The sequence below is a fragment of the Telopea speciosissima genome, chromosome 3, assembly GCF_018873765.1.
Source record: "Telopea speciosissima isolate NSW1024214 ecotype Mountain lineage chromosome 3, Tspe_v1, whole genome shotgun sequence".
Classification (NCBI taxonomy): Eukaryota; Viridiplantae; Streptophyta; class Magnoliopsida; order Proteales; family Proteaceae; genus Telopea; species Telopea speciosissima.
The window spans coordinates 13,512,250-13,536,367 of record NC_057918.1 but is presented as its reverse complement, the minus strand read 5'-3'; the positions used below and the strand labels follow the sequence as shown (position 1 = coordinate 13,536,367).

Sequence of the window (24,118 nt, the reverse complement as noted above, 5' to 3'; positions counted from 1 at the left end):
TTTACCTACACATCCATCTCAACATCCTCATCTTCAATATGCTTAGTTTACCTATATAATGCTTCTTACCTGTCCAATATTTTGCACCATCTATCATAGCTGATCATACATTTGCCTTATAAAATTCTCCTTTTAGCTTTAAAAGAATATGTCAATCACATCACACAACACTCTAAACAAATCTCTCTACTTTATCCATCATATTTTAATTCTCTTTGAAACAACATCTTCTATATCACATTCTTTATTAAACATTGAGACCCAGATATCTTAAATAATCACTTTGTGATTTCTCTCTCTCTCCTTAATTTTCACTGCTTCGTTATCCGTCTTAGTAGAACTAGAGTTACATACCATATTAGGGAAAAAGAACCTGTTCGAAAGTGTGACATTTGCGCTCAGACACAAAGGAAAGTGAAATGATCGCCTCACCCCTTTTTAATGCAAAAATAATGTCTCTGTTGATGCTCTCACATGTGTTGTGATTGAACTGCACCCACACGTGCAGGGGCCACGCTCCCCTACAGAGAACACTGCCTTTTTTTATTTCTTTTGTGGATAGAAGAGTTTAAAATATCTGCTAGAGTGCAATTTCGCCTTACCTTTACCAATTACTAGGAATATTTGTGGTCCAAGTCCCCTAGAATAAAACATACGATCTATAAACCACATATTAGCCGTCAAAATTTCCTAAAATTTTCTGAAAGCAGTCATCGAACGGTTAATAATCAGTTTAGTGTTTGCTCTGAAAGAGGAGGAGAGCTTTCTTTATGTCCTCTACTCCTCTTATCGTCCTCGTCTTCTTCTTCTTCTTCCTCCTCCCTCTCCCCCCCCCCCCCCCCCCAATTCACAGCGTGGCACTGCAACTTCCCCAGGGAAGTTATAAGAAGGTACGCTATCTCTTTGTTACTTTTCTTTTTACTTCCTTTTTCCCATTTTGAATCCACAGAAGAAGAACAGTTGAAATTTCTTTGGGCCTTTTCGTTTCAGAGCCCATATTAACCCTTTAGAATTTTTAATTTTTGTTCTACTCTTATTTCATTGTGGGTTTAAGAGATTTCGTTTTCAGCTTCGTTGTTGTTTCGAGGGATTCATGGTAGCGTTTTTAAGCTGGGAGCTATGTATGCGTTGGCATTTTGGTTGATACTCTTCTCTTTCAGTGAGGGAAGAGGTTAAATTTTTTTTTTCCGGCCAATAGCTGAAAATGCATTTCGTTTCCTTAGAAAATTTGCTATTTTCCCCCCCTTAATATCCTTCGTTCTCTGATTAAAGGACTCTCGTTACGGGACTTGTACAGAAAATAGTAATGAATATATACATGAGCTGTATGAATTTTTGTTCTTTTCACTGTGTACTACATAGAGGTTGTTAATCACTGGAATAAATAATTGTTCTATAATACCCGCAAATGATAAATTAATGGTCAGTAAAATAAAGCGATTTCTTTGTTGTTCCATCTTTCTACGCACTAAGTAGGGTTGGGGGGGGGGGGGGGAGGGGGGTTGGGGGAATTAATGGGAATGGTTCTTATGTTCAATAACAGTATTAGAGGAAACCCAGGTGAAAAAAGAATTGGAAAATGGCATATGCCCATTGTTATTTGGTCTGTCTTCTATGGATGCTGGCCTTTTGGAAAATTTCCATTCTATAGTTTTTTGTTTTTGCAGTGAAAGATAAGATAACATGGAAGGAGAGCCTGGTAATCAAGCGAAGGAACTGGATGCCTATGTGACTTTGGAGGATGAAGGTGAAGAGTGCTGTGTTGTTGAGGATGTCGAAACTCCTATGATTGTGGATGATGGAAAGAATGACTCCATGGACCTTGACTTATCTTCATGTCTATTTGGTGGAATCATTGAACCAACCATGGATATGGAGTTTGCTTCTGAAGAGGATGCTAGGAATTTTTACAATGCGTATGCTAAGCAGATGGGTTTTAGCATTCGTGTAAACTCATATTACCGTTCAAAGAAGGATAACTCAATCATTTCTCGAGAATTTTGTTGCTCTAAGGAAGGTTTTCGTCGAGAGAAACGTGCAAGAAAGATTGTTTCAAGTGATGATACCAAAAAGAGAAGGGCCCGTCCGATCAGTCGGGAAGGTTGTAAGGCACTGATGACGGTTAGGAGGCGAGATTCTGGGAACTGGTATGTAGCGAAATTGGAGAAGAACCATAATCATGAATTGGTGACTCCAGCAATGCGGCATTTTCTTCGATCACATCGGCAGGATTATGATCCAAAGAGAAACTTGATTAATACTCTTGAATCCTCTGGGATGGGTATAAGCGGTACTGTTAATGTCTTAACTGAAGAGTGTGGCAGTTATGGCAAGATTGGATTTGGCACCCAAGATCAGACTAATTATATTGGGAAAGAACGGTTAAGCGGCTTTGGTATGGATGCCCAAAGTCTCCTGGGGTTTTTCAAGATTATGCAAATGAATGATCCTGCATTCTTTTATGCAATCCAGGTTGATGAAGAGGATCGGCTAAGCAGTGTTTTTTGGGTTGACACAAGATCAAGAATTGCTTACAATTGCTTTTCTGATGTGGTTGCCTTTGACACAACTTACCAAGTAAATCAGTACAAAATGCCATTTGCTCCATTTACTGGAGTTAATCATCATAAACAGTCAGTGTTGTTTGGTTGTGCATTGCTTGCAGATGAGACTGAATCAACATTTATTTGGCTTTTCAAAAACTGGCTTGAAGCAATGTCTGGACGCCAACCTGGTTTAATAATAACAGATCATGATTTGAATATAAAGAATGCAGTGGCGAGGGTTTTCCCAAACTCCTGCCACCGATATTGCAAATGGCACATCCTGGGAAAAATGGCAAAGGAATTGGGACATGTATATACTACACTTCCGAAAACATTTCAATTGGAGTTTGATAGGTGCATCAATAAGAGTGATACAATTGAAGAGTTTGAATTAGCTTGGCAGTCTCTTCTTGATATGTACAATGTCAGGGGGAATGAATGGCTCCAATCATTATATTTTGATCGTAAAGAGTGGGTTCCAATATACCTACGGGACACATTCTTTGCAGGGATGTCTGCAAGTCATCGCAGCAGATCTGTGAAATCACTTTTTGATGGGTATGTGAATGCAAGAACTACCTTACAAGATTTTGCAGAGCAGTATGAGAAGGCTTTGGATGACCGGTTCGAGAAAGAAGCAAGGGCAGAATTTGACACATTTTACACCAAACCTGTCCTGAAGACACCGCTGCCTATAGAAAAGCAAGCGGCAGAAATTTATACTAGGAAAATGTTCACTATATTCCAGGACGAAATTTTTGAATCTCTTGTGCTTGCTGTTAAAAAAATTAGGGAGGATGATGAAATCAGTACTTTTGAGGTGGCAAGATTTGATGAACAACATAAAGTGTACTCAGTTGGGTTTATTGTTTCTGAACATAGAGCTAGCTGCAGCTGCAGGATGTTTACGTCTGAAGGCATGCTCTGTAGACATGTGCTTGCTGTGTTCAAAGCAACTAATGTATTTACACTGCCACCACATTATATCTTGAAGCGATGGACAAGGAATGCCAAAGTTGAGGCTGAGTTGGACATAATAACCCCTGTTGAGATGCAAGCAAATTCTCAGAAGGCCAAAAGCTTGCAATACAATGTTCTGTTACAGGAAGCCATTAAATGTGCGGAGGAAGGGGTTGCATCTGACCATAGTTTTAAGGTGGCATTGAGTGCTTTACGAGAGGCTAGAAATAAAATTTTTGAGGCAAAGAAAAATGCAGCTAATGCCCCCAAACTAGAAACCATGGTCAGTGCAAGTTATCAGGATGTGAACTCACCTTGGAGCCAGGTTGATAATCCTATCCCCATAACCCCTATTGATCCCCATAAAACAGATATGAGAGAATTCTCGATAAATGGTAGCATTCCCCAAACTGTTTTGGAGCAGTCAATGAGTAGAATTAGGACGTGCACTAAATGTAAGTGTCCTGGACACGATAGTTGTACTTGCTTGTGGTTGAAAGATTCAGGCCCAAGTGCTGATATGGTAAGATTCTTTTTATTCTCAAATAGGTACAAATTAACTATTAAGTTCAACTTCCTCTTTGATCATCTATATATTGATTTTCTCGCTTTTTTGGGATCAGCAAAATCAAGCCCTAGAGTCCATGGCCACTCCATGTGGGACCCAAGACAATCTTACTTAAAGGTAATCATTTTGTTATCAGGTATCTGTTTTCATGGTTCTATAAGAAGTGAACAAGATAGTAGACTATGTGTTTTGTTCTGATGGTGAACCCTTTTTATCTTTCTACGGTTCTAGGTTTGGTTTTTATGGGTGTTGGTTTCAATGGCCAGTGCTTAGGTCGTTCCCTGTGGCCTGTAATGAGTTCCCTTTCCCCCCCCCCCCTCCGATATCCTCTTTTTCCCTGGTATTTCTTTTAATGATTTTTTTTTTTTTTTTTACATCTCTGGTTTCTACCTAGTTGTTGATGTGGTTATGTTATTTTCTTTATCCTCCTTTGAGTGTCATTATTCGGATGGATATATATTAGAATTGTGTGTTTCCATTTGGAGAGGGAGTTCGAACTCTGCTGATTTTAAGCAATCAAACGGTTGTAGAATCTCTAAAATTTCTTGCACTGTGTTTTTCTTTCACATCATCTAAATTGAATATGATCTAATCACTGTTTACTGCTTGTCATTAGCTATTTTTGCAGTTATCCAGAATACTGACATGGATTTTGCTAAGATCTTTTCTATTTGATATTTCTCTTGATTCTCAGTGGATTTTGTAGAAATCTAAATTGTTTGCTAACTGTTTAACCAATAACAGTACATTGTGAATTTAATTTTTGGGGTGGGTGAAAATATGAAACCTGGCTCATTCTGTTGTAGGAGAGTACACTACTTGGTGTTGCATAGAGGCTGTGTCTTATTTAAGAGGTGTAAAGGGGTGAGAAACCTCCTTGATCAAAAGCTAACCAGAAAAGAGGATCGCTTATGCTATTTTCTGTTTTGGTCGTCTGCCCTATTTGATTTCTTTACCTCCCATGAGAAATTGATGGATCAAATGGTCACTGTCATCTAATTAGTGTGGGTATTGATATGCAGGTTCATCTGAGTACTGAGCAAAAACATCCAATTGATCATAGTTTACGTGATCTTCTCGTCCATCGTGTCTGTCTTTTCTCTTTGCAGATTCGATTTGATTACCCACAAATGGTAAACACTTTATGAGGTAAGAAAGCTATGCCATTTTATCCTACATCTTTTTAATGTAGAGTCATCCTCTTTGGGCCTCATCACTGCCCTTAGGCTCCTTTATTATTGTGAGTTGTGATTTTATTTTTAGGGAGACTGTAGATATGGGCTCATCACTGTACACGTTGTGCATGTAGAGGGTGCCAGAAAACACCATTCATCAAGCTTAAGAGTTGACTGTATAGGATAGATATGAGATCTAGCTAGTGGAACCCATTAATTGTGAATCCTGCACTTGCTACACATACTGATTTATCAAAGTCGTTGTGGCCTATGTAAGTTCCAGAGTGCACTACTCTACTTCAAATTTTTTTCTCAGCTACTGTCCACTTATAGACCTCCTCATAGTCCTATCTTGTGTGTTTTTTGTGATTTTTAGTCATCGATGCCAGAAAGCACTAGGATCTACTTTTGTCGTGGATCTCTGATAGGAAAAAACTGCTGTATTCCGAAGACTCACCATGTAATGGTTCAGATCTTGGATCTCTAAGATCATATTAATCCAACCAGTCCAAGTCCAAGGCTTCGGCTGCTGCATCAACAGCTATGTTTGGCACCATGATTGATTCAGCAGGGAAGAGAAGTGTTGCTGCAACAAGCAATGATGAGGGGCAGTTGCAGTAGGCAAACGGAGAAAGAAGCCTCAGTGTTAGTGTTATTAGGTTCTTGGTGACCCTTTTGGTAGGTGTCCGGGTCACTAGTCAATTCTTTGTTTTCTAACTTCGACGATTTGGTAAGTATCACTAATTGAAAGCCTCATTCTATTGTTAAGTCTTGCCAGTTTTGGGTAACCTAAAAAGGTTACTTTTCCCTTCATTTTTCACTTAGTCTACATTTGGTTTTCCAGAAATGCACATTTTTCTTCCTAACCACCCCCCCTTCCTAATTCTAGCAAAACATGAAAATTAATCCTTTGGCCAAGAGCCACAAGCAGTCTCTTGAATAAAAGGTTTCTGTGGGTCTGGTCTGGAAGGCGCATACATGAAAGTATGAAACACAGCTGTAACTTGAACCAGGTTGGACCGGCCAGAGGTTTTGAGTAGGTTGGTGAAGATGACATGCCCATAAAATCTGTATTTTTGGATGAAAATGGTTGGAGGCAGTTTCTTCGGATGGTGTGTAGAAGGTATTGTGAGGTGATATTATCAACTTCATACTATGGGAGGGTAGAGCATTTATGACCCTAGATGGTTATACTTTTCCTTCACCTGCAGTGGAGAAAAACTTTTACCAAAATGGTTTTTTTTTGAGGAATGGTTTTCTAGACTGCTTCCTAAGAAAGACATTCTTGTACAGTCTTGATATCTGCCACTTGGCCGATTGAATGGGTCCCAAATTTTGTGGAAAAGTAGGGCACTAGAGGCTGAGGTCTCTGTTCTGATGTCAACATTCAGCATAAACGGGGTGTGTCATGTGGGTATCATAAAACTTCAAAAAATCCATCAACAAAATGAATCTCTTGAGAAATGATTAAAACAAATGAAGGGTTAGGCTAATGAAGAAAGCAAGAATGCCAACATAGGAGGGACTGTGTATTGAATTAGGCAATCCGAAACACAAGAAGGCCTTGCTAGGATGCATCTTGACTTTAAATTAGGGGCATCGACTTACCAACAAGTCATTATCAAAAAAACTCGTAAGATTTTCTAATATACATATATGTGAAATGATAGGATTTTACTCTCATTAGAGAGAAAAAATATGTTTAATGAAGAGGGGGGAAAAAAAAAACCCATAAGGTTACAAATTATTTGACACCGTGAAAGGGTGTCAATAAGAAAATCCATTTGGTCTAATTTGAAGTGAATAAAAAACGAATGAAAATTTGTGTGAGATTTTCTATCTTCTTTTTATTATTGCTATGGATGGGGTTTTGGGGTTTTTTAAAGGTCCATTGTGATTTGAGTTTGAGTAGAGATGCTCCGGATTGAGATTGACCATCTTCTTTTTGTAGATGACACCCTAATCATTTGTCAAGCATCTAAAAAGGATGCTCAGTTTATTAAGGCCATCCTCAATCTGTTTGAAGAGTTACCTGGGCAGCAAATTAGCTTTACGAAGAGTGGAGTGTTCTTTAATAAAGGTACATTGGAGGTTAATAGGTAGGAAAAAAGTTTTTGATATTTTGAGGATGTCTACCATGGAGGAGGAGTGTGTTTCATATCTCAGCACACCCGTAGTGTCTAAGAAAGGGGAAAAAGAGGATTTGGGACAGTGTTCTAAGTCGGGTTAGATCAAAACTAGGTTTACTGAATGTCACGATTTAATTTTCCTCAGTCAAGTCTCTCAAAGTTTAGATTCCATTAGTGCTAGGTTTTGGAGATGTGGTGAGGACCCTTTTAGAGGTTGATCTCTTTGTGGGTTTGGGTTTTTAGAAGTAGTTTGGAGATATATTAACTAACCCAAATTAAAAGCTAGATATTTTTCCTTAGGCAAGTCTTCTAGATCAGTCTACTTTAACTAAGAAATGAAGATTTGGATCCTTTGCTGTCGCCTGCCAGTGCCGTGCCGTGCCGTGCCGTCAATGTGCGGCCTCACACAGGTGCCTGCTGGCCGCATGGGCTGCCCGGCCGGTAGAGGTGTTATTCACACACGTACTCCTTCAAATAAAATGTCAAATAGATCCTTTTACCCAAAAAAAAGAAATCAAATACATCCTAATTATACGGACTAGGCTAGATTAGGTGTTTTCACACAGGATCCAGATTCTCTACGGTGCGTTGCCTGTAGCGGTTTGAGTGGCACAGACTGAGCCGTGCGTGTAAAGACCGCTTTACCCCTGCCCAAATACCTTGCCCGAACAGGGGTAAGGCGATCATTGCACCCACGGCCCAGTCTGCGCCGTAGACGATCTGAATTGTTCCACACATACACACCAACTGAGAGGAGAGAGAGACAGAGAGAGAGAGAGAGAGTATTAATGCATGACAATAATATTAATGGATATCCATAGATACAGAAGAACTACACATGATCATATTGAATGCAGCTGAAGATGCATGGCACCAACTGAAATGACTAAATAGACCTCGATCACCGAAAGGGTGATGATCGATACAGCATTGAGTGCTCACCTTCAACAGCTCCCAATTAATGGAACTCATGGGCTTCTCTTGAACTCCTTTTAATATAAAAAAAAAAACTCAAGAAAAGAAAAGGGAAAAAAGAAAGAAAGAAAGTTGTTTCCAATGTCGATTCAACAAGTACTACTATAGCCTTCTCCTGTTCTTCCAGCGCACGGTAGCAGCTGTATCGATCGAAGATCTTCTCTACCTTCCTTCCTTCCTTCCTTCCTCAAGCAAATATCAATCCACCCAGTATCACAATGGCAGGCAACATATATACTGCCAAGATTCAAGAAAATGTAATGGAGATGATAAATTAAACAAAAAGAGGTAGCGAGGTAGAGAGATTGATGGAGGAATCAAGAAACTGATAATTAATGTGTAGTAGTAGTAGTAGTAGTAGTAGTAGTAGTAGTATGTAGTCACTTGTAATATATATCGATCAGTTGTGGAGGGGATTGGGTCCGGTAGGGACGAGCCGCTTCTCAACTCCATATCTTGGATCGATTTCGTCATCAAGTAGCGGTGGAGGAGGTGGCGCTGGTTGTTGTTGTGGTGGTAGTGATGGTGGATGGTGGCGGCGACCTCTTTGAACATGGAGAAAGTATAAAGAAGGTGGATCGTCTCTGGAAGAAAGAACTGAATTGCAGCCATGGTGGTGAATCTGATGATGGGACGTCGAAGAGCTTTTAAGACATGCTGCTGCGTTGGAGAGATGAATCTTTGATGAAGTTGCAGAATAGAAGAGGAAGAGGATGATCATGAGGATAAGGACGACAGCCCTACTACTGCTACTGCTGCAACTTGAAGAGGTAGAGGAAGAGAGAGAGCTCTTCATCATTGACGTTGGTTTCCTCCTGAGAGTTTCTTATTCAAAGACTTCAAGAAACCCAGTGAGAAGGTAAAAGAGCGATCGAGGTGGATGGGATGGGTCGGGATCCGATCATGGGAGGGAGGGAGGGAGAGAGTTTTAACTTTTAAGATGGGAAAGAGAGAGTGGGATTGATTTCAATGGGCTTTAACGCCAAGGCAAGAAACCCATGAATTTATGAACCCAAACCCATTCATTGGCCCCATGAGTACAATAGAATAATCGATACTGATCGTCCTTATCAAAACAAAAAAACACTAATAAATTGACACACGAGTCGTTTCTCCTATTTTAAAACTTTATAAACCGGCCCGGCCCGGCCCGCCGGACCAGCGGTCCCCCATTTAACTCTGGCTTACATGCATCACACATTCACACTCACAAGTTGATACTGATTACGATACCGATACGATACTGATTCGGATCAGTACCCTTCGATATCAGTACTGTATCGGTCAAGAATTGGAAGAGGGTTATTGTATCCCTTCCTTAGATAAAGTTAGATAAGTTAGATAAAGTTAGCAAGGCTCATATTAAAAACACCGATTTGTAACTAATAGTTTTTCTGTTACAATCAAAACCAAACTGATTTTTATTCTTTGAAATTAAAATCAAACCAATTTTTAATGGATTGATTGGATTCGATTAAGTTTTAAACAGCTAATTTGATTTGAATTCGAATCCGATTTAAGAATTGACACCCTTAGGTAGGGGTGTAAATGAATAGCCAAAATCTGTTTTCGTATTTGTATCCAAATTCGTTTAGCACTATCCGAATCCGTCTGAAAATTAAATAGATGCGGATACTGATAGGTTATAGCCATCCGGAAAGCTATATTTACATGTAAAAGGATAAAATATTCGATCCGTATTCGTGTCCGTATCCGTTTAGCACTATTCAAATCCGTCCAAAAACTAATCGGATGCGAATGTGAATATAATACTATCCAAGCCAAATCTGAGCCGTTTACATCCCTACCCTTCGGGCTTAGACCCGAGATCATCTTGGGAAATCTACAAAGGGTAAAAAAAGGTAGCTAGAAAAGCTCTAGCTTTTCCTTGCACAGAAGTCTATAGGGACTGACTACTGACCAATCAAGATCCATGCAACTTACTTCTTATTATTTAATAAGACCTACAAGTCTTTTGAAAAAGAACTCCAAAAATCACAAATGCTTCTTCTTGTCAATTCTAATTTCTAGGGTTCCAATTGTTTCTGGGTCAAATCTTGATCAATCCCATCTGATCCGACCCGAATAGAATCGATGGAAACTTATCCCAGATCCATGTAAACTCCTCAATCTTATTCAGAGCCTCAGTCAGCAAGTAGAACCGTTCGATAGGCATCTGAGGAGTATTTATGTAAAATGAACAAAGTTGTCCAGATCCTGCCACGTTTAAACTGAATGCTCTGCTCAAAGCTGTCAAGCACACACACTACCGTCGTCTACTCGTCTCCAACAAGAGAAACAAAACCGCGGGTAATCGTTTGAGAGAAGAAAATAGAGTTAGTTATATAGTAGTTTATTGAACGGTAGAAGGGAGGTTTTGCAGATCTAGAAAATGGGATTCTTGGAAACCTAAAACCGATAAGTAAATCGTTTTGATCTGAATTCGCATACGTTTGCCACCTCAGAGATCTCGATTCCAATGACGTCTCCATCGCCATTTCTCTCGATTTGTTTTCTCTTTCTGATTCTCAATGTCAGTCACTGCAAAACCCTAAAAAGAGACGGTAGGTTTGGATCTTTCACTTTAAATACATCTATTCAATTGTTATTCCATCAAATATTTTGACTGTTTAGTCGAACACACGGAGGTTTGAGAACTGGGGTTTCTGTAATGTAGCTTCGTAGTTTTACTGTGCATGGATTTCTATTTTGTTTCTTTTTTCTTTTGGTCTTTGATGGGAAACTATGGAATTCTTTGCGCTTTAGTTTGGAGTTTTTTTTTTAAGATTTTGTAATTGGGGAATTGTTTTATGATGAGTTCTATCTTTTTTCCTTAGCTCTAGTTTGCTATTTTTAGCGTATCGTCATGAATCGCACTGATTTCGTATTGTTAATTAAGCCACTAAAAGTAGTGAAAAACAGGAAAAATTGCAATCTCTTGGTGAATTGATTAAGATTCTTAATGGGTTACATTGTAGCCAAACTTCGATTGCAAGTTGTTGAAATTACTAATTTCAATATTATGCTGCATGTAACATACAATACTCTGAAATTACTGATTTTGCTAAGTATCTTAGCCATGATAATACTTAATTATTTTTGAATTCTATGGTTGTTGCATTTTTTTCACGCATTATAATTAGTATTGAAGTGGCTTTGATTTTGTGTAAAAGGGTTTATGGTGCTTTCTCATGTCAACAGAAGTAGTGCTCTTCTACTTGCAGTGAAAGCTTTGAATGAAATCAAGGCATCTCTTGGCTGGAGGGTGGTCTATGCATGGGTTGGAGATGATCCTTGTGGAGATGGTGATCTACCACCTTGGTCTGGTGTCACATGTTCTACTCAAGGAGATTATAGGGTCGTGACGGAGCTGTAAGCTAACTTCTCTCTCCTTGTCAATGTTCTCTCAATTATTCATCTATGATTGTATGCCTAGTAGTGTATGATGTAACTTCATGGTATGCTTGTCCATGGCATTTGTCGTATCATTTGAAAATGTTGTTTACTGTATTATGTATTGAGGCTATGAGGCTATCGCACTTGGAAGTTATCTTTCTGTTTTGTTCCCAATATGATTTACTCTAGACATGGAAATGTTCCAGAATAGGCCATCACAATAATTAGAAGAAAAAGAGTGACAAATGTACCTTCACTGTAGTTCATTTCTGGGGAAAATTATCACCTCAATTTGCCTGTCTGTCAATTTCCTCAATTCCTCTAATAGAGGGAGGAGGACCCCATCCGGGCAGTGTGTTCGGGCAGGGGGTAGGGTGGTCATTTTTGCCCCTCTATTAGATGAAATTGAGGAAATTGAGGAGCAGACAAATTGAGAGGATAAAGATCCCATTTCTGGGGGGGCTAGAAATATCATTACATCTTTCATATATTGATACGGGCTAATCAATACTGATGGTGATAGTTCATGGTCATGAGAGTCCAACCTTAGAAATAATGTCTCTGGGCAGTGTTTGGTGTTGACCTCTAATTCTTATTAGTTTTTACCCTAATATGATCATTTCTACCTTGCAGGGAAGTTTATGCTGTATCAATTGTTGGGGCTTTCCCTACTGCTGTTACCAATCTGTTGGATCTAACAAGGCTGTAAGTGCGATATATCTGATTTTCCTCTACATTGAGCTCATAGTGCGGTATTGTGTGTCCATTTTTGTGACCAGGAATTTTTTTATCATAACGTCTTTCAAGTTTTTAAGTCAGTTAAGAATGGTTCAAAATGATCAGTTGTGCGCTTAAAGCCATTTTGTATTTTGTTCATTAAGCTCAGTAGATATGTTGTTGTCACTTTGTCAGTTTCATGTACCCATGCATGTGTCTGTATCATTAAGGTGGTTAAAGGTTTTATTAGGTGGCAGAATGATCTTCGGGCTGTCATTATTTTTTGGTTGTAGTAGAATGGGCCCATCTAAAAAGGGGGAAAAAATTGGTCACACTTGCTCGAGTGCAATCATACACACAGTATTGATAAATACATTTATTGTGCGCTATAGTTTTTATATCCTCCCCACCCCGAACCATAGAAGCTTTAGTTAACATATAAATGGGAAATGTTTTGCTTGCAAGAAAATCCCTAAGCTGCCTTTGATTTTATTTGAATGTGTACATATGAGAAAGATCTTTTCACGGTATATTTTGGAAGTTCAACAGGAAATCAAGGTAGTTCAATTCGCACTATTGTGTGTGTGTGTTTCTCTTTGAAAGAGTTGGCTAATATTTTGACTGCATTTTAATGCCAGGGATCTTCACAATAACAAGTTGACTGGTCCAATCCCTCCTCAAATTGGACGGCTAAAGCGTCTTAGGACACTGTATGGTTGCAAACTCTTCCATAGCCTATTTTTTGTTTGGAATAATTCTGTAGTTATCATATTCACACAGCATATTATTTTGTTTGGTTTCATAGTGGATTATTTACTCTCTTTTTTTTTTAAAACAAAATTGAGTATGAACTTTGTTGATAAAGAATGAAAAGAATATGGTTCTCCAAACAGAGTAAACACAAACAAAAGGACATCATTAGAGATATGTCAGAAGGATATGGTATCCCCAAAACTTATTATAGTCTTTGCACATCTGGCTTTGCCAATCCCTCAGCCACATAATTGACTGATATTGTGTTCCATTAGAATAAGCAGTTCAACAGTGATGCTAAAATCTGATGTTCCTGTTAGCTAAATTCCTCTTCCAACTAACTGTTCATTTTGGCTGCTTCACCCTCAAAACTTGATCATAGGTTTCGTAGCCCTTGCAGTGACCCATCCTAGCTCCACTTTCGATTATAGACATTTACATTAAAAATGAAAAAAAGCTTAAACATGGGACTTAAGTTCCAGAAAGGAATGCTAGTCCTAGTATTATTCGTAAAGATCAAATGCATCCATTTAATTCAACAAAATTGACTTATTACTGCTTCCCTACATGTTTCTCAACCACAGACCTATACTCTCTTTGACAGATGGGAGAGAGATGTGTTTGAACTCAATCAGGAGACTAGGGTGCCTCCTGTCTTTTTAACCAAATCAGTTTTCTCGATGTAGTAAATCAGTTTTCCAGATGTCATGGTGATAGCATGACTATGGGTTATAGGGTTAGCTCGATCAAGTTCCGCATATAGCTCTCTCTCTCTCTCTCATGCCTTTGCTTGTGTGTGTACAAGACACAAAGAAGGCAGGGGATCAGCACAGCCAAACGCAAGTCTTTTTCTACTGTCTTCCTTATTGTCAATCTGAACAAGCCCCTTTTTTCCTTAAAAGGTTAGCCAAGATTCAGTACTTATCTAAAGGAGAAATAGTACTGACAACTGAAATCTTAAGTACTTGAAATGGATCTCAAAACACCGGCAATTAAGAGGTCTATGGCTTCCCTGACCACCTCTTCCCCAGTTGCTGCACCTTGTGTGATTCTTCCTCTCCTAATTGCCATCTGATATTTGATAAAGCCTGAGCTCTTCTTTTAGTAGCATTCATCTCAAACTCTTCTATCCATATCTTTCAGATATATAATGCTTTTCTTTTCTGCCAGCACTCTTTATAAAATTCATTTACCGTCCATGGAACAGAAAAGGCATATATGTCTATATATAGATTTGTGGTTCTTAATTATCCTTATGTCTCTATATGATCATCATATACTGTTTCTTACATAATATGCAGTGGCTGTTCTATGTGCATTCGTCCTTATGGCTAAAATAATCATCAGTCAGCATTTGTAGTCCTTGACTCCTTGTGTTAAATTTCCCACATTAACATGCATTCCGAAGTTGCAGTTGGTGATATCATTAATTTCTAGACATATCATGCGATATATAATATATAGGTTTCAGGCAGAGGTGCTTTTTTTGCCTGCCCAAATTGTTCTGTTTGCAAACAGTTGTAATTTTTCAAGAAGCTGATTTATTTTTTGTTTTATCATTTTTATATTTTGTTGTTTACATTTTTCTTTCCATTCTGTTAGCAATTTGAGATGGAATAAGTTACAAGATGCCATTCCTCCAGAAATTGGTGAACTCAAGCAACTAACACATCTGTGAGTAGTATCAACCTCAATTATGATATTTGACTCAATCTCTATGGTGTGAATTTTTTTCTTAAGTTAATGATTTATTAACTGTAATTTTTGTAGCTACCTGAGCTTCAATAACTTCAAAGGTGAAATTCCTAAGGAGCTTGCAAGTCTACCAGAGCTTCGCTATCTCTATCTTCATGGGAATCGCTTCATAGGCCGAATTCCACCAGAATTGGGGACTCTGCAAAACCTTCGACATTTGTATCATTCAATCCCACCCCCATCCCCAAAAAAAATAATAATAATAATAATTGCTCTGAGTTTAGATTTTGGTGTCTTATTGCAGAAACTTCTCTTTATTATATATGCATTACTATTTTCTCTGCCATCTGAATCTTTTAGCTGCTAATATATTGTACCATTTTCTCAGGGATGTTGGTAATAATCATTTGGTGGGTACCCTAAGGGAACTCATCCGTTTTGAGGGAAGCTTTCCAGCTCTGCGAAATCTGTATGTCAATTCCTATTGTTGGATTTGTGATATTGCAAGTGGTATTCTGTATTTTTGGAATTGAAAATTTATGTACTGTTTCTTGTAATTTTTATATGTAGGTATCTGAATAATAATTTCTTTACGGGAGGAGTTCCTGCACAACTTGCAAACTTGACAAAGTTGGAAATCTTGTAAGTATTAATATTTGAAATGATGGTCTAGTGAGGTAGCATTTTGGCATGATTTTCTTCTTTTTTTCAGTTTTCTTACATTCATATAGTTTTGAATTCAATTGCTGTTTTGATTATAGGTACCTATCGTACAACAAGATGTTTGGAGTTGTACCTTCAGAACTTGCCCATATTCCTAGATTGATTTACTTGTGAGTCTTCATCTACTTCTCAATCTACTAATTGTACGTATTTCTTGCTTGAGAATATTTTTGTCCGTTGGGAGGACAAAAAATCCTTGCCTCCGCCATATTTTTCACATGTATAAGGTTGAGAGTTGGACCACCATCCGTTAGATCCTAGGAGTTTTTGGGTGACTCAAGCCACAATTCTGCCTGTCCAACTCACTATTTTTCTCAAATATTAGAGGAGAAAGGGTAAAATGATCCAGCATTACATGGTGGATCTTTACATTCCACACATATCAAGTCAATTCTTTACCTAGAAGATCACCCTAATTGTGAAACTCATTAAATTCTGTTTGTTATGAACTGAAAAATTTGGTGTTGCCACATTTGTTACTTGAAGAAGTGCTTCTTAGTGTGTTGTTTGTATTCATTATATTTACCAGAGACAGCTTAATTGCATGTAAGGACTACGAAGCCATCATTTAACTAGCGGTTTCTTTATGTCCAATGATTCATGGGGCCCATTGTTATCGTTGCTGTGGCATGATAAATTTTTATTTTCATCTTGGTTTTGTGTAATTAATTAGTGGTTGACACTCCTGTTTGTTAGGCTGACAATTGCCATTCATGAATTTACCGTAGAGGATCTTTAAATATTTGAGTGATGTGATGCCAGAGTTTCTGCTTGAGAGCAATTAAAGAAGCTTATATAATGGGATAGGGTGGAAAATTGGAGATAGATGCTAATACTAAGGAATCTTAAATATTTAATGCAAACAAACAATTGGTTTTAACTGTAGCGGGTGGGAACACTATTTTTTTTGTCCCTTGGCAATCTATTTAGACCATGAAAAGGGTCCACATCTAGCCCAAGTCACCCTCCGCTTGTTGGAAATTTCAGTCCAAAAGTAAACTACAATATCTACAAATGATTGAATTTTGTTTGAAAATAGATATTTGTTCAATCCAGAATTGCACATGAACCACCTACAAAAAACATCTAATATTAACTAGGTTGACATGGCTCATGCACAGGCCAACACCCCCCCCCCCCCCCAAAAAAAAAAAATAAATAAAAAAATCATTATATAAGCTTCTTTAAGTGTCTCTGCCGAATTCTGTTTTTCGTCTTGATTCAAATATTCTGAGATGGAACAAATTTTTGAATGGCAGTTTATATTTATGAACCTGGGATATTATATATGAAGCTGGGATCTTGTAAGGGTTGACATTTTATTTTATTTTTGGAGGTAGAGGCTGAGATTGAGTATAACCTCATGGTTGTAGCATATTGTGCGGTACATGAGGTAGCCCTGTGACTGTATTGTAATATATTTATTTTATTCCGTAACTTGGCAAGCAATGGTTGGACTAGGAGTAATCATCCATAGAATCTGAAATGTGTTGGACAAGTGTATATGTATGGATAGTATGGTAGTTGGCTCTCATTTTGCTCTGCAGTAGTGGAGAGTGAAAGCATATAATTGTGTCTTAACCCATTGTCATTGGTTGGAATGTATAATCTCTTGTAATTACCCATTTTCATTGAATTTTAGGTACTTGGATCACAACCAATTTACAGGGAGGATTCCAGAGCCCTTTTATAAACACCCTTACTTGAAAGAGATGTAAGTTCCCTTTTGCCACTCAAACTGAAGCATCTCCTTATTTTTTGAACTGCTAGCATAGTCTGTATTTACTTTTCTCAATGCCGAATATCTAAATGCAGGTACATTGAAGGAAATGCTTTCCGGCCAGGTGTAAAACCCATAGGTGTCCATAGGGTCCTTGAAGTTTCTGACACGGAGTTCTTGTTTTAGTACAATCGCATCTTATCCTTTCTTTCTCATCTAGGGACATAGAAACATTGTCTTCCACAGATTTTGTTTTTTTTTTTTTTTTTTTTCCTTTTCCCAAAGAGATCATGGAGTGAGATGTGAAGTGCCTATTTTGCTTCCAAAATTGTCCTTAAATTAATCTTGATTTAACGCAGTCAAGAGAGTAGGCTGCTTGTAGTGTATAGCGTACGATGATGATTCCACCCTCCTGCACTTGTACCAGATGGCAGAATGCAGAGCTGCTCACGTATAGTATTTCAATTGCGATTGCTCAGATTTGGACTGAAATTGGATCTGCTTCTAAAGCCTCCTTCTGGTCTTAATTCTAGTTGCCAAAAACATTTTTGGATGTGAAACGCCTACAATGGATAGGTAATTTTACTTTTGGCCTGGTTTAGTTGATTCATGGGACATGGATATAAGGCTCAAGTTGAATCAAAACCACAATAATATGGGTGGTTTAATTAAAGCCAAAATGTCATCATCTTTCTTCTCTCTGTCTGATCTAACCAAACATGGCAGGTGTTTCTGGTTCTGTGCGACGAACTAATCAGCCCAGGAATCACTCTCAAACCTTCCCTTCCATCCTTTGATCCAAAGTTTTTTCTGCTTTCTTCTAAGAATTCAACGTCAATCATCAACCTCCTTCCAACTTCAACACCACTCCTCCCAAAGCTCCAATTCGACTCCCAACATATCTGCAGGCATTTAAGACCCTGAAATCTCTTCTGCTCTTATTCCTTCTCTGCCTCTCCATAGGAGCCGGTGGTGCAAATTCCTGGACTCCACATTTGTAAGGGAGGGTTGTAATCCGGAGACGATGGGCCCCGAATCCCCCAGCAATCAAGCATGAGCTCATTGTCCTTAACACCACAAGAATTAGACAATACAAAGGCCACAAACCCAGCACCCGTCAGAGTTTGTCATTTTTTAAAGATCTATATAAGGGATTTCTGGTTAAACGGTGCGGTTTGATCCAGAGTTCATTAGGTAGGAACCAAAATCAAACCGTTTACTAAACGGTTCTAGTTTATGAAACCAAAACCATTATATAAACAGTCTTGCTTTCCCAGTTTATAATGGTTTCGGTCGTGGTTAAATTACCAATTTGAGGTAATAGGTTCATAAATGGTTAAATAAAGGTTTTTTTTTATAAACTAAAACTGAACCATTAAATAAATGGTTTACCCATTTTGGTTTAAATGGTTCGTTTATAAACATTTTGATTTGATTTTGACACCCTAGGACTCTAAGCAAACGGCAAGCGGATTTTATCTCCTCCAATTCTGACACCCTCCAATTCCCTCCAATCTTTTACATAAGAGCTGAAATGACCATCCTACCCCACCTTGGACAGTGTGTTCAGGCAGTGGGTAGGTGATCATTTCAGCTATTATATGAGGGATTGGAGGGAATTGGAGGATATCAGAATTGGAGGTGATAATGATCCAACGGCAAGCACCAATGAAGTGCAATGGAACAACTTCCACAAAAAAGGCAACAATGCCATTTCAAGCGAAGAGGAAGGAGGGAGAAAAGAACCCTCTCTGCCAGAGTGCCAGCCTTTTCCAAAAAATTTATACACGTTTGAAAGCAGGTGTGTATCTGCCTTTCCGGCGACAAAGACAGACAGACGGATGAGTAATTAGATTCATGAATGGTCCGTCCCAGGCCCTGTCCAAGTCTAAGTGCCTTCTCATCACCGCAGCCCAATGCGGATCCCTTCTGCGACACTGCGGCACCACCCGCTCCCTCACCAACACCAAGAAACTCCACGCCCACACCATCACTTCCGGCCTCCTCTTCTTCGACCACTCTGCACGCATCCGTTCCAACCTCATTGCTACATATGCCCTCTGTGGAGACGCAACAAATGCGCGTCTTCTATTCGACGATTTACCTCGAAGAAACTCTTTGTTATGGAACGTCATGATCAGGGTCTACTCCCAGAACGGTCTATCAACTCTCGCACTCCACCTGTTTGTCGAAATGCTCTCTTCTGGTCACAATAACCCTGACAACTTCACCTTCCCTTTTGTCCTTAAGGCCTGTGCTGAAATGTCGTTGCTTAACATGGGTATGTCCATCCATTGTCGAGCATTGGCCACTGGGTTTGATTCAGATACTTACGTACAGAATTCTTTACTGACGATGTATATGAATTGTGGCAAAACGGAGATGGCCAGGCGGGTTTTTGACCGAATGAAGGAGCAGACTGTGGTTTCTTGGAACACGATGATAAATGGGTACCTTCGGAATGGGATGGCTGAGGAATCTGTAGCCATTTTTGATTGGATGATTGATGTGGATGAGAAGCCTGATCATGCCACCTTGGTCTCTGTGTTACCTGCTTGTGCTCACTTAAAGGATTTGCAGCGAGGGAGGGGGGTTCATGATTTGCTAGAGGAGAAGGGATTGGGGAATTACATTCCTGTGAAGAACTCGTTACTGGATATGTATGCGAAATGTGGTAGTTTGGTTGAGGCCAGACTTGTCTTTGATGAGATGGGCGAGAGGGATGTGGTGTCATGGACGGCCATGATTGTAGGTTACCTTTCGAATGGTGATGCAACAAGTGCTTTAGCACTTGGACATCGGATGCAACTGGAGGGGGTAAGACCTAATTCGGTAACCTTGGTAGCTCTCCTATCTGCTTCTGCCAGTTTATCGACTCTGAAGCATGGTAAGTGCTTACATGGGTGGGCGATAAGGTGCAGGCTTGAAGCAGATGTTATGGTGGAGACTGCCCTGATTGACATGTACGCAAAGTGTAACCATATGGACCTAAGCTTTCGAGTTTTCATGAAAGCTACAAGAAAAGGAACAGTGCCATGGAATGCCCTTATCACAGGGTATGTTCATAACAGACTTGCAGACAAAGCAATAAAACTTTTCAAACAATTGTTGATGAAAGAAGGGGTCTACCCAGATGGTGCAACCTTGATTAGCCTCCTTCCTGCTTATGCTGATCTGGCTGATCTGCAGCAGGCCAAAAACATACATTGTTACTTAATCAGTTCTGGATTTCATCCAAGTGTTGAAACTGCAACTGGTTTGATTGATATCTACTCAAAGTGCGGAAGCCTTGATTTTGCCCATGAACTCTTCAATAAGATCCCAGAAAAAGCTAAGGACACTGTAGCATGGAGTGCCATCATAGCTGGGTATGGACTGCATGGCGATGGTGGAGCTGCAGTTTCACTTTTTTATCAGATGGTGCAGTCTGAGGTGAAACCTAATGAAGTCACCTTCACATCTGTTTTGCATGCTTGCAGCCATGCAGGGATGGTGGATGAGGGCTTACGTTTGTTCAAATGTATGATTGACGATCACCGAATGAGACCTCGAAATGATCACTACACTTGCATTGTTGATCTTCTTGGCCGTGCAGGTCGACTAGAGGAGGCTTACGAACTGATTAAAATGATGCCATTTGAGCCCAGTCATGCTGTATGGGGTGCTCTATTAGGTGCCTGTGTAATACATGAAGATGCCAAGCTAGGAGAGGTAGCTGCAAAGCAACTTTTTGAGCTAGAGCCAGACAATACAGGAAATTATGTGTTAATGGCCAAGATTTATGCTGCTGCAGGAAGGTGGCAAGATGCAGAAAATATAAGAAGTATGATGAGTGAAATGGGATTAAGAAAAACACCAGCTCACAGCTTGATTGAGGTTAGAAGTGGAATTAACGCATAGTGATGTCTCTTGCTGACTAAAAGTGTTTCCACTGAAAGCCAAAACGCTCCAGTGATGAATCAAGGTGGATTCCTGGATTGGAGAGTGTTGGTAGGACACTAGCTATAGAAGAACAAATTTGACGAGCAACAAAAGATCCACTACCTGTGGACTTAATCTGGTAGGGAAACATTGTGTTTGTTTATGGATCTTTACCATGAACCCATAATATCTTTGTGAGCCATTGGAGCCATGGTACGATGGAGTGATTTTCTTCTTAATGGCACTCAGGAGTTGAGTCCATCCAGGGGTTACTGCCAAGGTGATCGAGGTTGTGACAAGAGGCGGCAAGGCAAACCCAGCAAAGCGAAATTTTTTGCTATAACAAATGAGGTCTCCTTCCAAGGGAAGGACTCAACAGGGCACACATAATCACTGCAGCTGTCCAGATGCAGTTGAGCAGAAAAGAGCTTTGATTCGATTGAACAAAAAATGCACATGTTATTGGACAGTAAGGAAATGGACACCAGACAGTTTTTTCTCTATCTGCTCACTTAACTGAACTGCTAAAGACAGTACAAGTTCTCACTCATCTCCAAGAAAAAATTATGTTTCGTGTCCGTCTCTGTCCAAGGGAAGGACTCCTGATGAACCGCATGTTAGTGACGATGAGCATAAATATTGTTGGCATGTATGAATACAGAGCCCATCTTTAGCTTTTCTGGCATCTTTTTGGTTGCTGTTTCTTGCAGTTCTCTGTCCAACGTTCAGCAAAAGGACACAGAGATACTGCAATTCCATTGCTACAGTAATATGATTATCTCCTCGCTGCTGTTTCCAGTTGACCTCCTAACAGTTGGTATTTAAATTCATTCGTTTGAGGGTGGGCCTTCTTGGTGAGAAAACAAACCTCTTTGAGAAAGCAAGGGTAAGGCTGCTAAGTGCTACATAATGACCCTCCCAGACTCCGTAGTGGCGGGATCCTCGTGCACTAGGTATGTCCTTTTTTTTTTCAAAACACCTACTGCAGGTTCTTGGTCACAATTTCTAAAACCAGTAGCATTTGGTTGAACCTGAAATTTCATTTGATAATCTTTACCTGACAAGGTATTATACCCTTCTATATTTGGGGTAGTGTGCACCCTCCCCCATAGAATTCTTTTTCTCAATATTTTAACCTTTTGAACACTTGTTATGACTTGAGGTTTTTATTTCTAGAATTTATCATTAAACCGTTTAACTTTTGAGATGAGTTCCTTGTTTGGTTGCATAGTGTACGTTAGCACCTCCATGTGTCTATCTCTCTCCTCCCATAATAAGGGATAGATATATCATTTTATAGGAGGAGAGGAGGTGTTAGTGTACGCTACGCAGCCTGGCAGTGTGTTTTTTGGCTGTGAAGCGAACATTTGCACCTCTCTATGTCTATCTCTCCCCTCCCTCCCATGAAATGACATATTTTTGCACCTATTATGGGAAGAGAGAGATAGATATAGGGAGACGTTAGCGTACGCTATGCAGCCGAACATGGAACTCATCCCAAAAGTTATTGTGATTGTGATTTCCTCTATTGGTTTAGCATTTTAGAAAAACTGAGATTTGCTTTTAAATCAATTAGGTTGAGCATTTGGAGAGTATAGTTACCGAAGACAATACTCTCCCTTTTGTTCATTTCAAGAGATCCTTCAAAAGTTGGTTGTCTGAGAAAGCCAAAAAAAAAGAAGAGATAAAATATTTTGTAGCAACTACTTGAATTAATGTATTTTTTCCCACATGATTATTAGTCTCAAGGGATCTATAAATATTGGATGAAGGTATATGAGGACTCTAAACCCAAGTTTGGATTAGTATCAAATTCCTTGAAACTTGGGCTGCCCTATGAGAAGTTTATGCTTAAATTTGAGCTGCAGAGAGATGGGCTTGGACTCAGAGTAATATTAATAATATTAATAATAATAATAATAATAATAATATAAATTAATTAAAAAAGTCATTTCTTCATATCTTGTTTATTTGGAAGTAAAATGACTATTCTTAAGCATATGTTCTTACCCAAAAAAAAAAATGACTATTCTTAAGTGCGTTTGTTTTTAGGATAAAGTTTTTCTCCACCCACAATGAAACTCGGTCCTTGTTTTTATAATCTTTTCTTATGGTACATTGAAACTTTTGCACTTGAAAATTGATAGGTTAGATTCTATATTGCTTCAAATTAATTGCATATTTGAATTAAGGATGAGGGTTGGGCACACTGCTTTCTTTACACAAGCTATAGGCATGCACCGATGGGGAGCATGAGATGGGCTAGGCAAGGGTGCCATTTCACAAGGGGTGGGGAACAACTATTTAATTAGGGGGAAGAGATCGTTGCCTAGTGGCATGGCCCTTGCACCAGTACAGGGGTCAATGAGAGTGTACACGTGGGCATCAATTTAGATGGAATTTTTTATTCCATTGGGGGGAGACAATAATTTTATGTGCTCCTATGTTTAGCTACAGGGACAATGCAACTAGACCGCATTGTTTTTCCCATCTAATTGTTAACATACCCAAAAAAAAATTAACCTACCCAAAGTCCTAAGTTGGAATTGACTTCGTGCTTTAGAGTCATAGTGGTTTTTGAACTAACTTGGATATTGATCGAATACCTAAAATTTTAGACCCATAAACTATAGTTAGTAATTAAGAATTTACCAAAAAAAAAAATTTAAGAATTTACCAATTTTTTTTTTCTTTAATATGTTTATTGATTGTGTGTGTAGATCTGCTTTTCAAATATATTTCCATCCAATATGCTAAGGGGAAAAAATGTAAAAGGAATAATTGCTCAAGGACAAGGTTTTCCTAGGGTTTTGTAGTATGTTTAGAAATACCCTCCCGAT

At 39.0% G+C, this 24,118-nt stretch overlaps 3 protein-coding genes across 8 annotated transcripts in view; all 3 read left to right on the top strand.

The window, feature by feature from the left end:
- Window positions 1-21,603, top strand: part of LOC122653656 (pentatricopeptide repeat-containing protein At5g39350-like) — a 32,086-nt gene extending 10,483 nt beyond the window's left edge. The window contains exon 5 of one of the 2 annotated variants that reach the window (XM_043847569.1): window positions 19,228-21,603. In XM_043847569.1, the coding sequence (XP_043703504.1) occupies window positions 19,228-21,257 (2,030 nt within the window). In that variant the 3' untranslated portion in view covers window positions 21,258-21,603. Of the gene's footprint in view, window positions 1-19,214 lie in introns of those variants that run through there. The other variant, XM_043847570.1, reaches the window with a different exon arrangement.
- Window positions 855-22,249, top strand: LOC122653655 (protein FAR1-RELATED SEQUENCE 5-like). Of its 4 annotated transcripts, XM_043847568.1 has the most exons (5): window positions 855-890; window positions 1,668-4,029; window positions 4,124-4,191; window positions 18,682-18,688; window positions 22,213-22,248. In XM_043847568.1, exons 2-3 carry the CDS (start codon window positions 1,684-1,686, stop codon window positions 4,187-4,189), a joined length of 2,412 nt encoding a protein of 803 aa, XP_043703503.1. In that variant the 5' UTR covers window positions 855-890; window positions 1,668-1,683; the 3' UTR covers window positions 4,190-4,191; window positions 18,682-18,688; window positions 22,213-22,248. The 4 variants fall into 4 exon arrangements, with proteins under 4 accessions (XP_043703503.1, XP_043703502.1, XP_043703500.1 ...); XM_043847567.1 differs by lacking the exon at window positions 18,682-18,688 and having other exon boundaries at window positions 4,124-4,199; window positions 22,212-22,249; XM_043847565.1 differs by lacking the exon at window positions 18,682-18,688 and having other exon boundaries at window positions 4,106-4,199; window positions 22,212-22,230.
- Window positions 10,810-17,582, top strand: LOC122653658 (probable leucine-rich repeat receptor-like protein kinase At1g35710). Of its 2 annotated transcripts, XM_043847574.1 has the most exons (11): window positions 10,811-10,917; window positions 11,578-11,725; window positions 12,383-12,454; window positions 13,105-13,176; window positions 14,822-14,893; window positions 14,990-15,133; window positions 15,303-15,383; window positions 15,485-15,556; window positions 15,676-15,747; window positions 17,280-17,351; window positions 17,453-17,582. In XM_043847574.1, exons 1-11 carry the CDS (start codon window positions 10,833-10,835, stop codon window positions 17,541-17,543), a joined length of 981 nt encoding a protein of 326 aa, XP_043703509.1. In that variant the 5' UTR covers window positions 10,811-10,832; the 3' UTR covers window positions 17,544-17,582. The 2 variants fall into 2 exon arrangements, with proteins under 2 accessions (XP_043703510.1, XP_043703509.1); XM_043847575.1 differs by lacking the exon at window positions 15,485-15,556 and having other exon boundaries at window positions 10,810-10,917.
- Window positions 22,250-24,118: the final 1,869 nt, after the last annotated feature.